We start from the raw sequence: 22326 nt of genomic DNA on the forward strand, positions 1-22326 counted from the left end.
TGGGATACACCAATGTCTCTGGATGCTCATGTCTGTGCCTAAACATGAGTCCACCAGACATCGGTACCACCCCTATGGATAAAAAGTGAAATTGGCCTTTTCTGCAACCTGATTGAAGTCTCTCTTTTTTGTTTTCCTGTGATGAAGATTTGTATTAAACACAAATTGTAAACTACATGATTATAAACCTTCATATATAAGAATCATTTTACAATCAAAACTGCAGCTTTATTTTATCAAATGAGAGTATATTGTTTTATGTTTATTCTTTTCACTGATTTCCCTGTCCCCAGAACAAAAGAACCTTTGCTAACCAATCACAAACTAATATTCAGATATAGCTATAGCAAAAACTCTGTTTGCACATGTGCAGGATTGGGGTAGCCTGCCCTAAGTTACTATTGCAAAGAATGCTTATCCTATTGTGAGTGGGACAGTCAAGTCTAAAAAAAACTTTCATGATTCAGATAGAATATGTAATTTTAAACAACTTTAAAATGTACTTTTATCACCAATTTTGCTTTGTTCTCTTGGTATTCTTAGTTGAAAGCTAAACCAAGGAGGTTCATATGCTAATTTCTTAGACCTTGAAGGCCGCCTCTGTATTTGACAGTTTCTCACCACTAGAGGGCGTTAGTTCATGTGTTTAATTTACCGAGGAGTGAGCACTGATTGGATAAAATGCAAGTCTGTCAAAATAACTGAAATAAGGGGCAGTCTGCATAGGCTTAGATACAAGGTAATTTCAGAGGTAAAACATGTATAATTATAACTGTGTTGGTTGTGCAAAACTGGGGAATGGGTAATTAAGGGATTATCTATCTTTTAAAACAACATCAATTCTGATGTTGACTGTCCCTTTAAAGTGAATGTAAACTTTAATGAATTAAAGTGCCCCTGTTTTTAAGATTATTATTTAATACTGGCCTTAATTAAAGTTTACATTCACTTTAATTAAAAACTGATAATCCACCTTTTAAAAGCATGTGACACCACAGACGCTTAGGGAAGGAGGGAAAAGTAAAATAAAAGCTCACATAAGTTGCCTAAAAAAGTATTAACCCAAGCCTCCCTGGGAGAAAGTTAAACAATCACTATTTTTAGATATATTTTACAGCTAAAGGCTGCAAAATAAATAATGAATGTATATTACAATAATGTTTCACTTGCAATAATGTTACAGCTAATCTGCCAGTTGCGCTATAATGCTTCCATGGATACTGTCTGCATTTCTAAATAGTCTCCTGCATTTTTTGTGCTTGCTTAAATCATGGTCTGCTGATAATGGGTCCACCCTTAAATTTAACAAAATGTCATTAATCTGAGGTGCCACCTCACCACCTGTAATTGTCATTACAGCTCACCAAGTTATAACAATGCACAGAATCAGGTGGTGCCCAGGGACAGAAGCATTTCCTCATTCTTAGTGGTGTCTGCTGGCTACCATGGAGCCCATATCTCAAATATCTTATTTAAAATCCTTGATTTACTTAATTTAAAAGAGGGGGAGCCTGCCCTTTTAAAACTGTGGTTTCAGGGAATCACATGTTCCTCTAAGGTGCTAGGTATTCACCTTCAAAACGTTGATATCCTGCAGCAGCAGTTACATTTCTGTTTTGGCAGATTTTGAATGAGGGGTTTAACTCATCCCACTTGGATGCATGTGATCACCTACCCTTTAAGACACCAGGGACTTTTCCTACGGTAGTGACTGTGAGATGTTACATGGTGTCCTGTATCCTCAGTTTGATTTAGGTTAAAAGTGAATGAGACTCTATTTGAAGGAGGGAATTCCTGTATTTTGAATGAGGGATCACCTGTCCCATATTATGTACACGGGAGCTGTTTTGTTAAGGGGATCTCTTTTAGAGCCCATTTCATCTAGGAGAAGCCACAGGAGAAGCGCTCTCTTACCAATTTGTGGTCTCTAACCCCTGGACATTAGTAAGTGATTGCTATAAAAATAGCAATCTCCTACCTCATATTTTCTGTGGCAGGGGGAATTAGTGTTGTAGGGCTGTTCAAATTAACCTTATGCGTATGCGCAATTTTATTGGCATTTGTTTGTCCCTCTGTCAACCATCGCAATACACATAGGTGCGAGAGATCTAATAATTTAAAGAAGGAACTCTTTCTATGGCCGTCTAGCTTCCAGGTGATTTATATAAAAATGACAGATACAGAAGTTGACAAAATAATGTGAACACCATTATTATAGGGGTTAACAATATATGTGTAGGCCTGCAGTGGAGGAAAAAAACAAACATTGCAATTATCTTTTATCCTTTTTTTGTCTATATTCTGTCAGTATACCAGTTTAGTACAAGATGTGTTCAGCAGCAGTTAGTAGATTCATTCAGTTGAAATGGGTGATTTGTCAGACTTCCAAAGAGATCAAATCATGGGAGCCCTATTTAGCAGGAGTGTCGGGTAACAACCACATGGTGGTTTCAAGAGCAACAATCTATATGATTATGGCTTCATTACGCAAAGCATGGCAAGACTTCACCAGCGACGAAGAATAGGGGGTGAAAACAGAAATGTACTGTCGGAAACTAACAAGGATAGTGTCCAAGCAACACATAACTACTGCAGTAAAAGTGACAACCGAACTCAATATCCACCTTTGAATACACTATTCTGCAGAGATACTTCTCAAAACCAATATTCATGGTAGAGCTGGATTGGCTAAACCTGCAATCAGACACCAATGCTAAAAAAGGTAATCAGAAAACCTTGATAGCTGAAGGTCTAGAAATAAGTGATATGGTCCGATGAGTCATCATTACGTTATTCTCAACAGTAGATCCGGTTTGTGTTTGAAGAACCCTCAAGGAAGTGTTTAACTCAGACTGGTTCCAACTGTCAAACATGGGGAGGTGGACCTACAATGTTTTGGACGGCCATATATTGATATTTAAATGGCTCATCTAAATGGTTTGAGTTACTGTCAGCATGTATTTGGATATTCTAGGTGATCAAGTGCATCCCATTGTCCAAATGTTGTTTTCCAATATTGGTGCCATTTTTCAAGATAACTCCCCCATACATACTGCCAGGAAATTTCAGTCTTGGTTTGAGGGGCACCTTCTACCCTGGCTATTTCAGTATATTGAAAAAGAAGATACCAGCACAACCATGTTAGGAGTCCCCACGGTGAGAAAACTGCCAAACTCACCAAAAATAGTCGAAAAAGGGAGAAAGTGGTCTCCAATTCATGCAAAAAGTCCTTTAATTCAATTACATGGGAAAAAGATGCAAACAAGCACAACGTTTTGGGCTAACACCCCTTAATCATGTGATTAAGGACTTTTTGCATGAATTGGACACTACTTTCTTCCTTTTTCTGGCTATCTCAGTAACCTGACTTGGATATCATTGAACCACTGTCAGCAGTTTTTAGCGAGTAGAATGATAAGCAGATTCCCTCCTCCAACACAATTGGCAAGTGTCCTGATAGCCAAATTTGTCCAACATTACACTGGAGACTATTCAAAAGTTGTAAGAATCTAGTTCAGGGAAGGTTGGAAGCTGTATTAAAGGCAAATGGTGGCCCAACATCTTTTTTTTTTTTTTTTTTTTAATAGTTTTTTATTAAGAATTTCAAAGATACAAGTATACAAACTGAGAAAAATTAAGAAAAATTAACAGTTGCACAGTTCCATACTCATTAATTACAAAGCCATCCAACACATTGTTAAAGACATAATGATTGATGATAACATATAAAATATGTTGTGATCCTTAGATGCGTTAGGATTTACTTCATTTCTCACATAAACAGTACATGGGTCTGTGCCTAATTACGAAACAGAGAAAAGTAGAAAGGGAAAGATTAGACTGGAAGAAGGGGGGGGGGGTATACTATAGGAAGAGGGAGGGAAGGAGGGGTAGGGTAATGGAGGAGAAAAAAAAAACAAAAAAAAACCTATGAATATTAATGATGTTAATTCCCCCTGACTCTACTGCCTAAGGGGCCCTTAATATGTGCACTAATCTCCTGTTACATGACCCTTTAAAGGTCTGCGGCAGTCCGCACTGGTGATTTATAACTGTTCCACGCCTCTGTCATCAGGTAATACAAGTCTATTTTGTTAGTTTTCATAAAGTGGTATCGTGCTAACACGAGAAGGGTCCGATACTCCGCGCCCGACAGTCATCAACCGTCGGGGGGGTTATTGACTTCCATCCTTTTGGGATGAGCATTTTTGCTCCATTGAGCATCAACGGAAGCAAAGCTCTCAAAGCTTTATTTTGAAGTTTAGGGGAGACCCTTGAAACATCAAAGTGTACATCTGGTGGGGTAGAGTGGCCTCTATGATCTCTGAGATCGCCGAGAACACTGCTTCCCAGTAAGACCCTATCACAGGGCAGGACCACCAGATATGATGCATTGTCCCACCCTGGCCACAGCCCCTCCAACACAGATCTGATATCTGTGGGTTGGATTTATGTAGCCTTGCAGGGGTAAGATACCATCTGCCTCAGCAATTTAAAGTGCATTTCTTGAGTGCTTGCGGAGGAGGAATGTCTTTACTGCAATCCTGAAAGCCATTCTCCAGTCCTCGGGTTGAGTGACTGCATTAGTCTCTCTATCCCATGCTTGTGTATAAGTGGGTAGTACCTGGTCATCTCTTACCAACAACAATTTATATATAAGAGATATAGTATGCCTTGGCGGACACTGCTGAACACACAACTGCTCAAAAGGGGTAAGCTCCCTACTTAACTTGTCTTTGTGTCTGTGCGTAATTATGAAATGTTTGACCTGGGTGTATGCAAACCAAGATGAAAAACAGAGCTTCGTCCCACTGTTGGAAAACTCCCTAGAGGCTTATACCTCCCTTGTCCAGCGCTGAGTGTAGAATCCCATCTCTTAACCTATACATCTGTCCTGTGTGCTATTTTTTGGTTGGCTAACGGGATAACCAGGATGTTCTCTTAGGGGCATTAGAGGGGAATACAATGTAGAAATGTTTGTTAGAAGTGGAGATGGTTTTGGTCCCATTCTCTAAATGTTTCCTGTGTGATGGAGTAATTTTTCAGGATCGGGGGTCTGTGACGTGCTCTATCCACAGCCAGCGTAGCCATGTTACCTTTAGAAAAAATCTGGTTGTCAGATGTACCCAAGCCTTTTGTGTATTGTTGTGGCTCCCAGTCTACAATGTGTTGTATTATAATTGCTCTGCTGGTATAATTTGATATTAGGGAGCCCCAACCCTCCTGCATGTCTGGGCAGATATAGTGTTTGCCTACTTACTCTTCCCTTCCTTCCCTGCCATATATAGTTATCAATAGTTTTTTGTAGCTGATTTAGATACGCTGAGGGTAATGGAAAAGGTAGAGTTTTGAAAAATATATAGGATCCGTGGTAAAATATTCATTTTTATTATTCCCAATCTACCCAACCATGATATAGGCTTGTTACTCCATAGTTGTAGGTCATTTGCTATCTCCTTACTAAGCTTATGATAGTTGTACTGTATGATATCTTTCTCTTTACTCGCCAAATTAATCCCAGGTACTTCATAATGGTCTTCGCTATCTGTATCTGAAGGGTGTTTTCCACCTGAGCGATGGTCTGTGAGGTATCTGATATGTTTAGTAGCTCGGACTTTGTGACATTTCGATGAAAATTTGAGACTTGCCCGTATCTTTGGAGCTCTGTTAAAATATTTGGGAGGGTAGTTTCTGTCTTGGAAATTGTAAAATAGTATATCATCCACATACATAATCATTTTATGTTCCCTGTCTCCTACTGTGATGCCTGTTATGTTCTGATTAAGCCGGATTGAGACGGCCAGGGCTTCAATGGACAGTACAAATAATAATGGGGAAAGGGGGCAACCCTGTCGGGTGCCATTCGTGATATCAAATGGGTCTGATAGCGTGCCATTAGTCTTAATTTTTGCATTGGGTATTGGAAGTATAGGGAGAATACCATATTAAGGAATGGGAGTGCCAAAATTCATTTTGATTAGGACTTCTCTAAGAAACTGCCAATTCACTCTGTCGAACGCCTTTTCGGCGTCCGACGAAAATGTTAGTGGGATGGAATTTTGTTTTGGCGTAACTGAATATTTGGAGGACACGTAGGGTATTGTCTCTAGCCTCACGGCCCGGGACCAAACCCCGCCTGGTCAGTGGATATAAGGTTGGTAAGTGTTTGTTGAATCTGGTCGCTAATACTTTTTGCCAATATTTTAACGTCTGTATTTAATAGAGATATGGGCCTAAAAATTCTCTGGTTTGTCTGGTTTCTTTCCAGGCTTCGGCAAGACTGTTATATGTGCCTCAAGCATTGTTTGATGGAAGTGTTTTGGTTTCTGTTAATTCATTAAATAAGGCCTGTATGTGAGGGACCAGGGTTTCCTTGAATACTTTGTAATATTTGGGAGTGAGGCCATCTGGGCCCGGGCTCTTTCCGGCTGGTAAGTTTTTTATCGCTGCACTAATCTCTTCTGAAGTAATGGGAGAATCGAGAGAGCTGGAATCCTCTGTTGACAGTGTAGGTAATGGTAAATTTGAGAGATATTTTGTTATTAGCGCTTCTTTAACTGCTTATGTTGTTTTTATTGGTAGGTGTTGATGCTGGGGGATCTAGGTTATATAGACTATGATAGAAATCTCGTAGTGTGTTTGCTATTCCCTTGCTATCCTGGACTGCTACTCCCCTTTTGTCCACTATTGTGTGAATAAAGTTTTAAGCTTCTGCGTTTTATTGATCTTGCCAATAATTTACATGGCTTTGTTCCCTTGGTCATAATATATCTGTCTCAAGTGTAGGGCTTGCTGCTGTGATTCGGCTGTCAGAGATCCCTAAGCTCACCCTTAGCTTGATTTAAGTTGTTGGTTTATGTCTTGTGGGTTTGCTTTGTGCGTTTTCTCCAGTGTGGCTATTGTGGTGTGTATTTGTTTCATACAGAGACCGCCTCTCTTTCATTTTGTTTGCTTTAAGCTTAAGAACTCCCCTCTAAATAACACATTTGTGGGCCTCCCAGTTTGTAAGATGAGATGTATCATGGTTGGTCATTAAATAGGAAGTATTCTTTTAAGGCTTTATCTAATGTACTGCCGCTACGGGGTCGGATAGAATGTAATTATCTAGTCGCCATATGTAGTCGGATAATGGTGCTTCCGGCCAGACCACTTCACATATCACTGGTGCATGGTCTGTCCAAGTGATGGGCCCTATGTGACATGAATGTATGACTGGGAGACTAATTGAGTCTGTGAACCATAGTCGATGCGTGAATACTTATGATGCACATTAGAGAGGTAGGTATAATCCCTCCCCGACGGATGCAGCGTTCTCCACACATCGTGGAGGTTTAAATTTGTTAGAGTTGTTTTGATTGATTTTAGTATCGTTGTAGGGACACTAGAGTTGGAGTTTGAGGTGTCTAGTATTGGATGGAGTGGTGTGTTAAAGTCCACCCCCAGCAAAACAGTACCCTTTGCATATCCAGAATCAGCCCTGAGATCTTTTTGAAAAAGAGGTGCTGCTGCACATTGGGCGCATAGACATTTAGAAGCGTGATTGGTCTTCCAAAAAGGAGGCCCACCACTAATAGATACCTGCCGTCCGTGTCTTTGTGTATGGATGTCAGTTGAAAGTCTATGGAGTTGTTGTAACAGAATGCCCACCCCATTCTTTTTTTGAGAACCTAATGCAAAGAAAGCTGTAGGGTATTTCTGTGTGTAACCATTTAGGTTCCCTGCCTCGTTGAAAGTGCGTCTCCTGTATGAAGACTACTGAGCTGTGTAGCTTAGAAAGCTCTCGTATAGCTATAGAGCGCTTTCCAGGGTTGTTCAGTCAGTGTGCATTGATAGTTACTAGAGTCAGAGTGTGGTTCTTTTTGCGGTTGTTAGGTTGCGCTCATTTTTGTAAGAAAAAAAATAAAAAATGGGGGAAGGGAGGGGGGGGGGGGGGGGTTTGGAAGGGATAGGTGAATAAAATGGCCCAACATCTTTTTAATAAAGAAACATCACATATTTCCCAGGTGTTCACATTATTTTGTCCAACCACTGTATCTTACCTATTTTGTAGGTTTTGTAAACTCTGAAGAATCTCTTACAACCACACAACATAGAAGCTAGTTTTCATTGACCTCTCATTTAAGGGGAGTCCAATATGTAGGTAAGGCGTTTAATAATGTCGTCAAGTGACCTTTGTCGTAATTATGATTACCTGCCAGCAACCATCAGCAACAATATGTAGTGTTGTTATTATCAAGATAGATTCTTGTTTAAATCTTATCTGTATAAAATAGCAATAATCTGTTGGCACTCCACAAAATAAATGATAACATTAATAATAATGAAATGGAGAACTGGGGGTGTGTGTAACAATAACATTTTGTGATTTATTAATTTTGTCTTTTAATTCTTTCCATGTAATTGGCAAGAGTCCATGAGCTAGTGAAGTATGGGATTATACATTCCTACCCAGGAGGGGCAAAGTTTCCCAAAACCTCAAAATGCCTATAAATACACCCCTCACCACACCCACAAATCAGTTTTACAAACTTTGCCTCCTGTGGAGGTGGTGAAGTAAGTTTGTGCTAGATTCTACGTTGATATGCGCTCCGCAGCAGGTTGGAGCCCCGTGTTTCCTCTCAGCGTGCAGTGAATGTCAGAGGGGATGTGAAAGAGAGTATTGCCTATTTGAATGCAATGATCTCCTTCTACGGGGTCTATTTCATAGGTTCTCTTGTTATCGTCGTAGAGATTCATCTCTTACCTCCCTTTTTCCAGATCGACAATATACTCTTATATATATACCATTACCTCTACTGATTCTCGTTTCAGTACTGGTTTGGCTTTCTACTACATGTAGGATGAGTGTCCCCTGGGGGTAGTAAGTTCTTATTTTTGTGACACCTAAGCTATGGTTGGGCACTTTTATATAAAGTTTCTAAATATTTGTATTTAAACATTTTATTTGCCTTGATTCAGGATGTTCAATATCCTTATTCCAGACAGTCAGTTTTCATTATTTGGGATAAAGGCATTTGAATAATCAATTTTTGTCTTACCTTAAAATTTGACTTTTTTCCCTGTGGCTATTAGGCTCGCGGGGGGCTGGAAAATGCTTCATTTTATTGCGTCATTCTTGGCGCGGAACTTTTTTGGCGCAAAAAAATTTTCTTTGTTTATTTCCGGCGTCATACTTGTCACCGGAAGTTTGCGTCATTTTTGACGTTTTGTTTTGCGCCAAAAGTGTCGGGTGTTACCGGATGTGGCGTCATTTTATGGCGCCAAATAATGTGGGCGTCTTTTTTTGGCGCTAAAAAATATGGGCGTCATTATTGTTTTTTTGCTTCTGGTTGCTAGAAGCTTGTTCACTGCATTTTTTTCCATTCCTGAATACTGTCATTTAAGGAATTTGACCAATTTTGCTTTATATGTTGTTTTTTTCTATTACATATTGCAAGATGTCCGAGATTGACCCTGAGTCAGAAGATACTTCTGGAAAATCGCTGCCTGATGCTGGATCTACCAAAGTTAAGTGTATTTGCTGTAAACTTATGGTATCTGTTCCTCCAGCTTTGTTGTTTGTAATGAATGCCATGACAAACTTGTCAATGCAGATAATATTTCCTTTAGTAATGTTACATTACCTGTTGTGGTTCCATCAACATCTAATACTCAGAGTGTTCCTGTTAACATAAGAGATTTTGTTTCTAAATCCATTAAGAAGGCTATGTCTGTTATCCCTCCTTCTAGTAAAACGTAAAAGGTCTTTTAAAACTTCTCATTTTCAGATGAATTTTTAAATGAACATCGTCATTCTGATTCTGATAATGATTCCTCTGGTTCAGAGGATTCTGTTTGCAGAGGTTGATGCTGATAAATCTTCATATTTGTTCAAAATGGAATTTTATTCGTTCTTTGCCTTAAAGAAGTCTTAATTGCATTAGAAATAGAGGATTCTGGTCCTCTTGATACTAAAATCTAAACGTTTAAATAAGGTTTTTAAATCTCCTGTAGTTATTCCAGAAGTTTTTTCCTGTCCCTGATGCTATTTCTGAAGTAATCTCCAGGGAATGGAATAATTTGGGTAATTCATTTACTCCTTCTAAACGTTTTAAGCAATTATATCCTGTGCCATCTGACAGATTAGAATTTTTGGGGACAAAATTCCCTAAGGTTGATGGGGCTGATCTCTACTCTTGCTAAGCGTACTACTATTCCTACGGCAGATAGTACTTCCTTTAAGGATCCTTTAGATAGGGAAAATTGAATCCTTTCTAAGAAAAGCTTACTTATGTTTCATGTAATCTTCTTAGACCTGCTATATCTTTAGCGGATGTTGCTGCAGCTTCAACTTTTTGGTTAGAATCTTTAGCGCAACAAGTAACAGATCATAATTCTCATAGCATTGTTAATCTTCTTCAACATGCTAATAATTTTATTTGTGATGCCATCTTTGATATTATTAGGGTTGATGTCAGGTATATGTCTCTAGCTATTTTTAGCTAGAAGAGCTTTATGCTTAAAACTTTGGAATGCTGATATGTCTTCTAAGTCAACTTTACTTTCCCTTTCTTTCCAGGGTAATAAATTATTTGGTTCACAGTTGGATTCTATTATTTCAACTGTTACTGGAGGGAAAGGAACTTTTTTTACCACAGGATAAAAAATCTAAAGGTAAATCTAGGGTCTAATAATCGTTTTCGTTCCTTTCGTCACAATAAGGAACAAAAGCCTGATCTTCCCCTACAGGAGCGGTATCAGTTTGGAAACCATCTCCAGTCTGGAATAAATCCAAGCCCTTTAGAAAGCCAAAGCCAGCTCCCAAGTCCACATGAAGGTGCGGCCCTCATTCCAGCCCGGCTGGTAGGGGCAGATTACGTTTTTTCAAAGAAATTTGGATCAATTCAATTCACAATCTTTGGATTCAGAACATTGTTTCAGAAGGGTACAGAAATAGGCTTCAAGATGAGCCTCCTGCAAGAAGATTTTTTCATTCCCGTGTCCCAGTAAATCCAGCGAAGGCTCAAGCATTTCTGAAATGTGTTTCAGATCTTAGAGTTTGGCTGGAGTAATTATGCCAGTTCCAGTTTCTGGAACAGGGACTGGGGTTTTACTCAAATCTCTTCATTGTACCAAAGAAGGAGAATTCCTTCAGACCAGTTCTGGATTTAAAAATATTGAATCATTATGTAAGGATACCAACATTCAAAATGGTAACTATAAGGACTATTCTGCCTTTTGTTCAGCAAGGTCATTATATGTCCACAATCGATTTACAGGATGCATATCTGCATATTCCGATTCATCCAGATCATTATCAGTTTCTGAGATTCTCTTTCCTAGACAAGCATTACCAGTTTGTGGCTCTGCCGTTTGGCCTAGCAACAGCTTCCAAGGAATTTTTACAAAGGTTCTCGGTGCCCTTCTGTCTGTAATCAGAGAACAGGGTATTGTGGTATTTCCTTATTTGGACGATATCTTGGTACTTGCTCAGTCTTCACATTTAGCAGAATCTCATACGAATCGACTTGTATTGTTTCTTCGAGATCATGGTTGGAGGATCAATTTGCCGAAAAGTTAATTGATTCCTCAGGACAAGGGTAACCTTTTTAGGTTTCCAGATAGATTCAGTGTCCATGACTCTGTCTCTGACGGACAAGAGACGTCTAAAATTGGTTTTCAGCTTGTCAAAACCTTCAGTCTCAATCATTCCCTTTTGGTAGCCTTATGCATGGAAATTCTAGGTTTTATGACTGCTGCATCAGACGCGATCCCCTTTGCTCGTTTTCACATGCGACCTCTTCAGCTTTGTATGCTGAACCAGTGGTGCAGGGATTATACAAAGATATCTCATTGATATCTTTAAAACCGATTGTACGACACTCTCTGACGTGGTGGACAGATCACCATCGTCTAGTTCAGGGGGGCTTCTTTGTTCTTCCAACCTGGACTGTGATTTCAACAGATGCAAGTCTGACAGGTTGGGGGGGTCTCTGACAGCACAAGGGGGTTTGGGAATCTCAGGAGGTGAGATTACCAATCAATATTTTGGAACTCCGTGCAATTTTCAGAGCTCTTCAGTCATGGCCTCTTCTAAAGAGAGAATCGTTCATCTTGTTTTCAGACGGACAATGTCACAACTGTGGCATATATCAATCATCAAGGAGGGACTCACAGTCCTCTGGCTATGAAAGAAGTATCTCGAATTCTGGTATGGGCGGAATCCAGCTCCTGTCCTAATTTCTGCGTTTCATATCCCAGGTATAGACAATTGGGAAGCGGATTATCTCAGTCGCCAAACGTTACATCCGGTGCGAATGGTCTCTTCACCCAGAGGTATTTCTTCAGATTGTTCAAATGTGGGGACTTCCAGAAATAGATTTGATGGCTTCTCATGTAAACAAGAAGCTTCCCAGGTATCTGTTCCAGATCCAGGGATCCCTAGGCGGAAGCAGTGGATGCATTGTCACTTCCTTGGGAAGTATCATCCTGCCTATATCTTTCCGCCTCTAGTTCTTCTTCCAAGAGTAATTTCCAAGATTCTGAAGGAATGCTCGTTTGTTCTGCTGGTAGCTCCAGCATGGCCTCACAGGTTTTGGTATGCGGATCTTGTCCGGAATGGCCTCTTGCCAACCGTGGACTCTTCCGTTAAGACCAGACCTTCTGTCACAAGGTCCTTTTTTCCACCAGGATCTCAAATCCTTAAATTTGAAGGTATGGAGATTGAACGCTTGATTCTCGGTCAAAGAGGTTTCTCTGACTCTGTGATTAATACTATGTTACAGGCTCGTAAATCTGTATCTCGGAAGATATATATCGAGTCTGGAAGATTTACATTTCTTGGTGTCTTTCTCATCATTTTTCCTGTCATTCTTTTAGAATTCCGAGAATTTTACAGTTTCTTCAGGATGGTTTGGATAAAGGTTTTGTCTGCAAGTTCCTTGAAAGGACAAATCTCTGCTCTTTCCTGTTCTTTTTCACAGAAAGATTTGCTAATCTTCCTGATACTCATTGTTTTGTACAAGCTTTGGTTCGTATAAAACCTGTTATTAAGTCAATTTCTCCTCCTTGGAGTTTGAAATTTGGTTCTGGGGGCTCTTCAAGCTCCTCCATTTGAACCTATGCATTCACTGGACATTAAATTACTTTCTTGGAAAGTTTTGTTTCTTTTGGCCATCTCTTCTGCTAGAAGAGTTTTCTGAATTATCTGCTCTTCCTTGTGAGTCTCCTTTTCTGATTTTTCATCAGGATAAGGCGGTGTTGCGAACTTCTTTTAAATTTTTACCTAAGGTTGTGAATTCTAACAACATTAGTAAGAAATTGTGGTTCCTTCATTATGTCCTAATCCTAAGAATTCTAAGGAGAGATCATTGCATTCTTTGGATGTAGTTTAGAGCTTTGAAATATTATGTTGAAGCTACTAAGGATTTCCGAAAGACTTCTAGTCTTTTTGTTATCTTTTCCGGTTCTAGGAAAGGTCAGAAGGCCTCTGCCATTTCTTTGGCGTCTTGGTTTGAAATCTTTAATTCATCATGCTTATGTCGAGTCGGGTAAAACTCCGCCTCAAAGGATTACAGCTCATTCTACTAGGTCAGTTTCTACTTCCTGGGCATTTAGGAATGAAGCTTCGGTTGATCAGATTTGCAAAGCAGCAACTTGGTCTTCTTTGCATACTTTTACTAAATTCTACCATTTTTATGTGTTTTTCTTCTTCTGAAGCAGTTTTTGGTAGAAAAGTTCTTCAGGCAGCTGTTTCAGTTTGATTCTTCTGCTTATAATTTCAGTTTTTTTCATTATAAGATTTAAACTTTATTTGGGTGTGGATTATTTTCAGCGGAATTGGCTGTCTTTATTTTATCCCTCCCTCTCTAGTGACTCTTGCGTGGAAGATCCACATCTTGGGTATTCATTATCCCATACGTCACTAGCTCATGGACTCTTGCTAATTACATGAAAGAAAAACATAATTTATGTAAGAACTTACCTGATAAATTCATTTCTTTCATATTAGCAAGAGTCCCATGAGGCCCCACCCTTTTTGTGGTGGTTATGATTTTTTTGTATAAAGCACAATTATTCCAATTCCTTATTTTTTATGCTTTCGCACTGTTTGTCTTATCACCCCACTTCTTGGCTATGCGTTAAACTGATTTGTGGGTGTGGTGAGGGGTGTATTTATAGCATTGTTGAGGTTTGGGAAACTTTGGCCCCTCCTGGTAGGAATGTATATCCCATACGTCACTAGCTCATGGACTCTTGCTAATATGAAAGAAATGAATTTATCAGGTAAGTTCTTACATAAATTATGTTTTTACTGTTTCACACATTACTAAATGTGGCCTTCCTAGCTACGCATGTTCATTGTTATCCTCCAAATGCTTTCCCATAGAATCTCTGCCCACAACTGAACTAAAATCCCATATGTAAATATAAGATTTGCTGTATGTACATTGTTTTTGTGTATTTTTCATACCATCTCAAGTGAATAAAATAAGATTGTAATGGTCATGACACATTTCCCTCATTTTGTTTGTTTCCAGGAGATTTAGATACGGATGCTGATATCAATGAGAATTTACCTGTACACAGGTTAGTACAGTAAAAGCACATATAAGTCTAATCATATATTGTAATTTATAATTCCCTTGCTTATGATGTAATGCAATGCTGTCTGTAATGCAATGGCTTTATGTCTGTAATGATTTGTACAAACATTTTGTCAAGTTACCATCACACACCAGAGAACCAAATTTACCTTTGGGTAGTTTAAAAGTTGTCAGTATAAAATGCAGTGTCCCTTTGATAGTCTTCTAGTATCCTATTTATGGGCTGATACAATGTATGTTCGGTGGTTTTCATAGTTTTGCTATGAACTCTTAAATACAATTAGCCATCATATTCCGTAGCACTCTACACAGGATGTGATAAAAACTAATGCATACAGAAAGAGAAGCAATCTGCTAGGACCGAACAACAGCTCAATGGCTTGTTCTATGGCCCGCTAACCACCTGGGACTAGTTCCTAATAGCCCAATTGTGCTTTTCATAGAAGAGAACTCTTCTGAAGTATAAAGTCTGGGTCCCGCCTAACAAGGTCAGTCCAGCCCTGAAATACCAGGCAATTTTCCATTGAACAAACAAACTAGCAACTCCAGACAATCATTTCTGTCGTATTTGCGCCTCCTTAATGATGTGGCAGCTATATCCCTCTAGGCACATTGGGCAAAGAGTCCACATCTGGTTCCCCCATCAAACTTAGGGAGACTTTCCCCACATCATAATACAAATGCATACAGTAAGAGAAGCAATCTGCCAGGAATGAACAGCTCAGTGGCTTCTATGGCTCGGTTACAACCTGGGAGAAGCTTCTTTTAGCCCAATTGTGCTTTTCACAGAAGATAACTCTTCTGAATTATAAAGTCTGGTCCCTTCTAACAAGGTCAGCATGCCCCGAAATACCTGGCAATTGTTTTCTGAACAAGAGAAATGGCAACCCCAGACGATCGTTTTTGGCCTCCTTTGGGGCCTCGTAAGTGAGGTGCAGCCAAATCTTCTGGACTAAAAGAGGGCTGCTCCCTGTGGTAAAGCGCCATAGAACAAGCTATTGAGCTTTTGTTCATTCCTTAGAGAGCACCACTCATTCTGTATGTATTTGTAATATGACCCTGGTGAAGCCTCCCTAAGGTTGATGGGGGAAACCAGACATGGACTTCCTTGTCCAATGTGCTTAGAGGAATATGGCTGCACCTCACCAACGAGGCCCAAAGAAGACTGAAACTATCCTGTGGTTTCATATTCCTTGTTCAGAGAGGGGATTGCCTGGTATTTCAGGGCTGGACTGACCTTGTCAGGCAGAATCAGACTGATATACGTCAGGAAAGTTCTCTGTGAAAAGCACAATAGGGCTAATAAAGGCTGCTCCCTGGTGGTAAATCACCATAGAACAAGTTATTGAGCTATTCATCTCCTGAGAGAGTGCTTCTCTGTATGTATAAGTGATAAAACAAAACATACTGAGCGGTGGGCAGATTGACTTGAAACTAAGAAGCCAGCTAGAATCTTGTGGAGCAGTCATACATTTTTTATGCTGCAGTGAAGGATGTATTAATGGGTTCCTGTAGAAAAACACTTGTATGGAATATTAAACTACTGAGCAAGCTACAGTTTGATGGTTACTATTCTCCATACTATTGCGTCTCTTCCAGTGCAGCTCTTTTCGTCTCTTCAGTGCCTCACCATCTGGCGCCTTTAAAGGGTTAAAATAAGAGAGCAGCTCTGATGAGACATGCAGGCTTAGGTAAACGTTTAGGAGTAATTTCATTGCAGCTCTCATTTTAAAGGGACAGTCTACTTTCCTTTTTATTTTTATAAGGATATAGAACACCATTGCGACCCATTGTCCAGCTTTGTACAACCAACATTGTTATATTAATATACTTTATAACCTCTATATTTTGCCTGTTTCTAAGCCCAAGCACTCCGCCTCTTATCTCAGTTCTTTTCACATGCAGACAATGCATGTGGGATTACACTCCAGTCCACTAGGAGGAGGTAAAAAACACCCCTATATACCATTGTCTTAAACCTTCCCACTTTCACAGTAATCCATTAGTTAATGTTTTGTCTTCAAGAAGGAAAGGGGTGCTAATGTTTACAATGTTGATAGGGGGTTCCTAGACACATTATCCTCCTCAGCAGTGCCTTGTGGACAGGAATTGACACTTAGTTTAGAATCTTCTCCTAGTTTGAAGATGTTGGAGGCTTCCCAGGTTAAAATATGGATTAACCAGCCAATCCCCAGGTCTGCAGCATGCTGCTCCTTGACAGATACTTGGCACTATGCTTGCACTGCCTCAGATGGGTTCTTCTACTTAATTTAGTTTCTTGCAGCTGTAGTAAGAACAATGCCAAATAACATACTGTGGTACACATGATTTCTGGGGATGTGTACACACATATTATACATTTAGTTAAGCAGTTTGGGCACTTTTTTATTTTGCACATTTAATGGCTCCTGTCACTATTTTAAGTGGGGACTGCTCCCCAGTAGCAGACAGGGGAATTAGGGAGTTAAGGTTTTGGCATGCTTTTAGCACACCATCTTGCTTTTTCTCCACTTCTTATCATTGTTGTTTCCATTTTAAGATTTGGAAACCATTGCCTGAGATGGTGTTGAGAGTGCTCTTACAGTTAGAGCTTACAAGTTTATACAATTTACTTGACTTTGATTTAATTTTAAGGCTGCCTTCCTCCTTGGGATTACTTGGTTATATATTGTAACTGGTTACCAAATTTAAGTTGCGGGGTAACCGTTTTGCGCAAGTAGCTGCAGCTTTGGTCTCTGGGCCATCAGCTGTAGGATTTGAAGGCAGATCACATAAGCTTTTTATATTACTATATGCATTGTAAGGATATACCTGTGTGTCCTCCTTTTCATCTATGTTACACATAGTCTGTATCTTATCATAGACAAGGATTGGCTGCACTTCCCTTGGATCAGATTGGTAAGGGGCTCTGTTACTCACCAAAGCTGTTTCCTGGTGGTCCTAGCTGATAGCTCATCCTTGTCCAAGACCAAGCGTGCTAAGAAGTTTGCTCCTGCCTCCAAGTCTGCATGAAGAGGTAGACCCCACTAACTTTCTGGTGGGGGCAGATTTGAGACTTTTTTCCAAGAGGCATGGGAAAGGTCTATATCAGACCCTTTGGGTTTTAGACATTGTATCTCAGGGATGCATATCCAGACAATGTCACGTCAGTGGCTTACGTCACTCATCAGAGGGGGAACTTGGAGTTCCCCTGTGAATAAAGGCGGTTTTCAAGCATAATCATAATAGGAGTAAACAATTGGTAGGCAGAATTTTTTAATTTTGTTTAGCACCTCCACCCAGAGAAGGAATCCATGCAACATGGGGTGTTTAACCAGATGGTGAATAAGTCCATAAGTTTACCATCTGTGGTCAGGTCTTGGGATCTTTTAAGCTCATCTGGTGGGTGCTCTAGTGGTTTCCTTGGTTGTTCAAGCTAAAGTACATCTTCCGTTTGTTTTGTTATCCAGTGTCATAGCCAGAAAAAAGCAAAATGGGTTTCAGTGTTTCTTAATGCTCTGCCTTGGCCTCACAATACTTGGAATGGGGACCTGAATTCAAAAGTTCTCTCTCCCACCTTGGCGGATTACTCTGAGACAACCTTCTTTCTCAGAGTCCCTTCTTTCATCAAGAACTTACAACCTGGTGATCTTGTCCAAAAGAGGTTTGCCTTACAAGGTTTAATTATTTTGATGGTTTTGCCTTGTGCAGGAAATAACTGCTAACCATTGTGCCTGAACATGCTTACCAACCTGTATTTGTCTCTTCCTATTTCTTGGCGATCTTGTAGACTTGGTTGCTTCAGTATTGGATAGCTCATGTTAGGATTTTGTGAACTCTTGCCATCCTTTGAAAGAACAACAAAAATTATACTTACCTGATAAATCTTTTCTTTCAGGATGATGATGATTACACAAAAACTGCCCTTGTTGCTTTAATACAGCTGGCAACATAACTTTGTTTGTTTGCAAATTTTGGTCACGTTTTGGTCTTTCTTATATTTCTTCCTTTCTACTTTGCTGGACTTAAAGGGAATTATCTGCTACGTCCTTTACCGCAAACTCTATCCTTTAACCCAGTGTTTTTCAACCAGTTGCCGTGAGAGATCCTCAGGTGTGCCACGGCAGACTGACAACAGTGTGACATTTTTTACTCCAGTGCAGGGGTAGTTTGTAGGAGGCATGGCATAACAGCACAATACATACAGTATGTGTGTGTTTTGTGTGTATGTGTATATATATATATGCTGTATTAGGCTACAATGTGTGATTTTTTTAATTTTGGATGGTTGGTGTGGCCACACAAGATGTTTTAATGTAAAAAAGTTTGCCACCGCAAAAAAAATGTTAAAAATCACTGCTTAAACCAATGTAATACCTCTAACCTGAGTCATTGATTACAGTGCACAGGGTCCTCCCTCATGTCCTTCTCTTTATGGGCTGGGGTCTTTTTGAGTTTGTGGCCTTTCTATTTAGTTCTCTCCCCCCCCCCCATAATCCCATTATTTCTGTATTGTGTCTAAAGGGGAATCTCATTGCTATCTCCTAAGTAGACCACATTGTTGTAATGACTTCTTCTGGCTCATTTTTTACAGTGCCTCCATTCTCACAGGAAAATTAGCGATATCCACAAGGACTGCCTTTTTTTCCAACAAGCCAATTCCTCTCTCACCCCTCTGGGCCCTTGTTACAGTGGCAGTCAGTCTGAGGATATGGGGTAGATCACCTAATACGTAAGGGGTTATGGTTTCCCAGGGAGGCATAATTTGCTATCTTTTTTTGAAATTCCATTGTATCTACCTAATCATGTTTCATTGGGCTCTCACAGGCCTTCTTGTTTGTGTTTATTCATTTTATTTCGGTTATCATATTTGAAAGCAGATAACTGAGAAGTGTTACATAGGTAAATACAATACAGGAGTCCCTGTTCTAATCTTTAATCTCTTATAACAATGTGTAACAGTGATCACCTATTTACGGATTATTTTTAGTCCCAGGAAATTATAGTAATCCTGGACTGAAAGTCTTAAAGGGACAGTCAAGTATAAATTAAACTTTCATTATTCAGATAGGACTTTTATTTTAATCGACTTTCCAATTTACTTTTATTATCAAATTTGCTTTTTTCTCTTGGTATTCTTAGTTTAAACTAAAGATAGGTAGGCTCATATGCTAATTTCTAAGCCTTTGAAGGCTGCCTCTATCACATGCTTTTTAAATCTCTTTTCAACACAAAGAGACAGAAAGTACACATGGGCTATATAGATAACACTGTGTTCAGGCACAGAAAGTTATTTAAGATCTAGCACAACACAATGCTAAATTTAAGACAATAGATAATAAACAGTCACAGTCATGTGATCAGGGGGCTGGAAGAAGGTTCCTAGATACAAGGTAATCACAAAGGTAAAAAGTACATTAATATAACTGTGTTGGTTATGCAAAACTGGGAAATGAGTAATAAAGGTATTATCTATCTTTTAAAACAATAACAATTCTATGGTTGACTGTCCCTTTAAGTAATAATGGAGTGTCCTTTATCCTCTCCCCCAAGCATATCTCCGCTTCTGCCTATATATGTAGAAACTCTGCAAGGTGACGGTGTAATCCGGATACATGTAGATGGTCAAGCTCCTTATTACTGCTGCCACTTTCCACAAAGTGCTTGGTAATCAGTGGGATGCCAGGATGCACTTTGGACTTCTGTTCCATACGAGCGATGAAACCCCTCTGGAGCAGGTCCCCTCTGTATGTCCTCTGATAGGCGTGCTGGTCACAGTGGTCGTATTGCCGGTCGAAAGCTTCCTGGTGCCTCACCAGTGAAGTGCGATTGTGTTAGGCTATTGGTAGGAGGGAGGGGGTAGGTACCTCACTTAGTGGAAGAGTTCCAGTTAGTTCGTTCAACGGACCAAAAAAAACGGTATTCCCAACCGTAGGTAATATAGAAATATGAAGCAAAAAATAGTTACTCTTGAGCAAGGAGAGTTTTATGAACAACAAAAGGGTTTATTGGATAAGTCCAAGCCAGATAAGGCTACAGGTCACAGTCAGTGGTATGCCTGACTGTGACCCGTAGCCTTATCTGTCTTGGACTTATCCAATTAACCCTTTTGTTGTTCATAAGACTCTCCTTGTTCAAGCGTGACTATTTTTAGCTTCATTTAACTGAGAAGTGGCTTACTTTTCATCAGTCACTAGGAAGCTCCTTCATTGGAATAATGGCCTTCAGATAGTACTTCCACCTATCTTATGCTTTTCAACCTATTGTCATTATATGAAGAGCCCTGCACAAGTTAGTTATGCATGCTTTTACATTGTGCCAATAAGACTTCAAAAGTCTTGGTTTTCAATAATGGTTGTTCTTTTAGCAGGTTCCTTATTATCAGATATTTGTAGAGCGCCAACAGATTCCTTTACTTCATCCTCCTTTCCTGTGCTTTTACCTTTAACTTAATTACCCACCTCACATTTCATGTTTAGCTGTTATGGTCTGGTAACTGAATTTGTAATTCTGTCATGGAATGGATTTTCCTTTGTCATCAATACACTGGGTCTTGTAGAATGGTGCCAAGTAAGGTTTGATGTAGAGTCAATCATAGGTTTCTAGTCCCCCAATCATAGGTTTTTGTTTGGCTTATGATGTAAATTTTTCCAAGAGCTCTCGGAAGTTGCACATTTCTGCTCTATTGTGACTGTTTCTTTCATGTAATTGGCAAGAGTCCGTGAGCTAGTGACGTATGGGATATACAGTCCTACCAGGAAGGGCAAAGTTTCCCAAACCTCAAAATGCCTATAAATACACACCTCACCACACCCACAATTCAGTTTTACAAACTTTGGCCTCCTATGGAGGTGGTGAAGTAAGTTTGTGCTTGATTTTTCTTCTATGATAAGCGCTTCTCAGTATTTTGAAGCTCAATTCCTCTCAGAGTACAGTGTTTGTCAGAGGGATGTGAAGGAAGTATCGCCTATTGATTTTATAGTTTTCCTTGCAGGAAATCTTTTCAAAGGTTCTCTGTTATCGGTCGTAGGTATTTATCTCCTACCTCCCTTTTCAGATCGACAATATACTCTTATATACCATTACCTCTGCTGATACTTTTTCAGTACTGGTTTGGCTATCTGCTATATGTGGATGGGTGTCTTTCAGTAAGTATGTTTTTCATTATTTAAGACACTCTCAGCTATGGTTTGGCGCTTTATGTATTAATATAAAGTTTTAAATATATGTATTTCACTTATATTTGCCATGAGTCAAGTCTATGTATATTTCCTTTTGCAGACTGTCAGTTTCAGTTTGGGAAGCATGTTTTAAGAAGTTATTTTTCTTACCTCCTTTTTTCAAATTGACTGGCAAAATTAGGCTTGTGAGGTCGCAAAATGCTGTTATTTATTGTGTCATTCTTGGCGCGAAGGTACGTCTTTGATGACTCAAGTTCGTCATTTCCGGCATCTTAGTTTATGCCAGGTTTCCTTGCACGCAGTTGCGTCTGTTTATGACGCGAGTTGCGTAATTTCCGGATGTTGTTGGTGCCCCCAAAAAATTTCAACTTCCTTTTGCATCGTGCGTCATACTTGGCGCCAAAAAATTTAGTTTATTTTTCACCCCACTTCCTATATGCCTCTTGCCTTCTATATGCTCAGAGGGCTATGCTGTTGCATTTTTTTTCCCTTTCCTGAAACTGCCATATAAGGAAATTCTAAATTTTGCTTTACTGTTTTTTATTTTTCATTTCTCTCAATCTGTCTCAATCTGATCCTGT

General features: G+C 39.6%; 1 protein-coding gene across 2 annotated transcripts in view; it reads left to right on the forward strand.

Moving 5' to 3' along the window:
• CDK5RAP2 (CDK5 regulatory subunit associated protein 2) overlaps nucleotides 1–22326 on the forward strand; it is a 538634-nt gene that overhangs the window by 332768 nt on the left and 183540 nt on the right. For both annotated transcript variants that reach the window (XM_053695716.1, XM_053695717.1), the window contains one exon: nucleotides 14520–14568. In XM_053695716.1, coding sequence (XP_053551691.1) covers nucleotides 14520–14568 — 49 coding nt within the window. The remainder of the gene's footprint in view (nucleotides 1–14519; nucleotides 14569–22326) is intronic.

The sequence above is a fragment of the Bombina bombina genome, chromosome 12 (assembly GCF_027579735.1).
Source record: "Bombina bombina isolate aBomBom1 chromosome 12, aBomBom1.pri, whole genome shotgun sequence".
Lineage (NCBI taxonomy): Eukaryota > Metazoa > Chordata > Amphibia > Anura > Bombinatoridae > Bombina > Bombina bombina.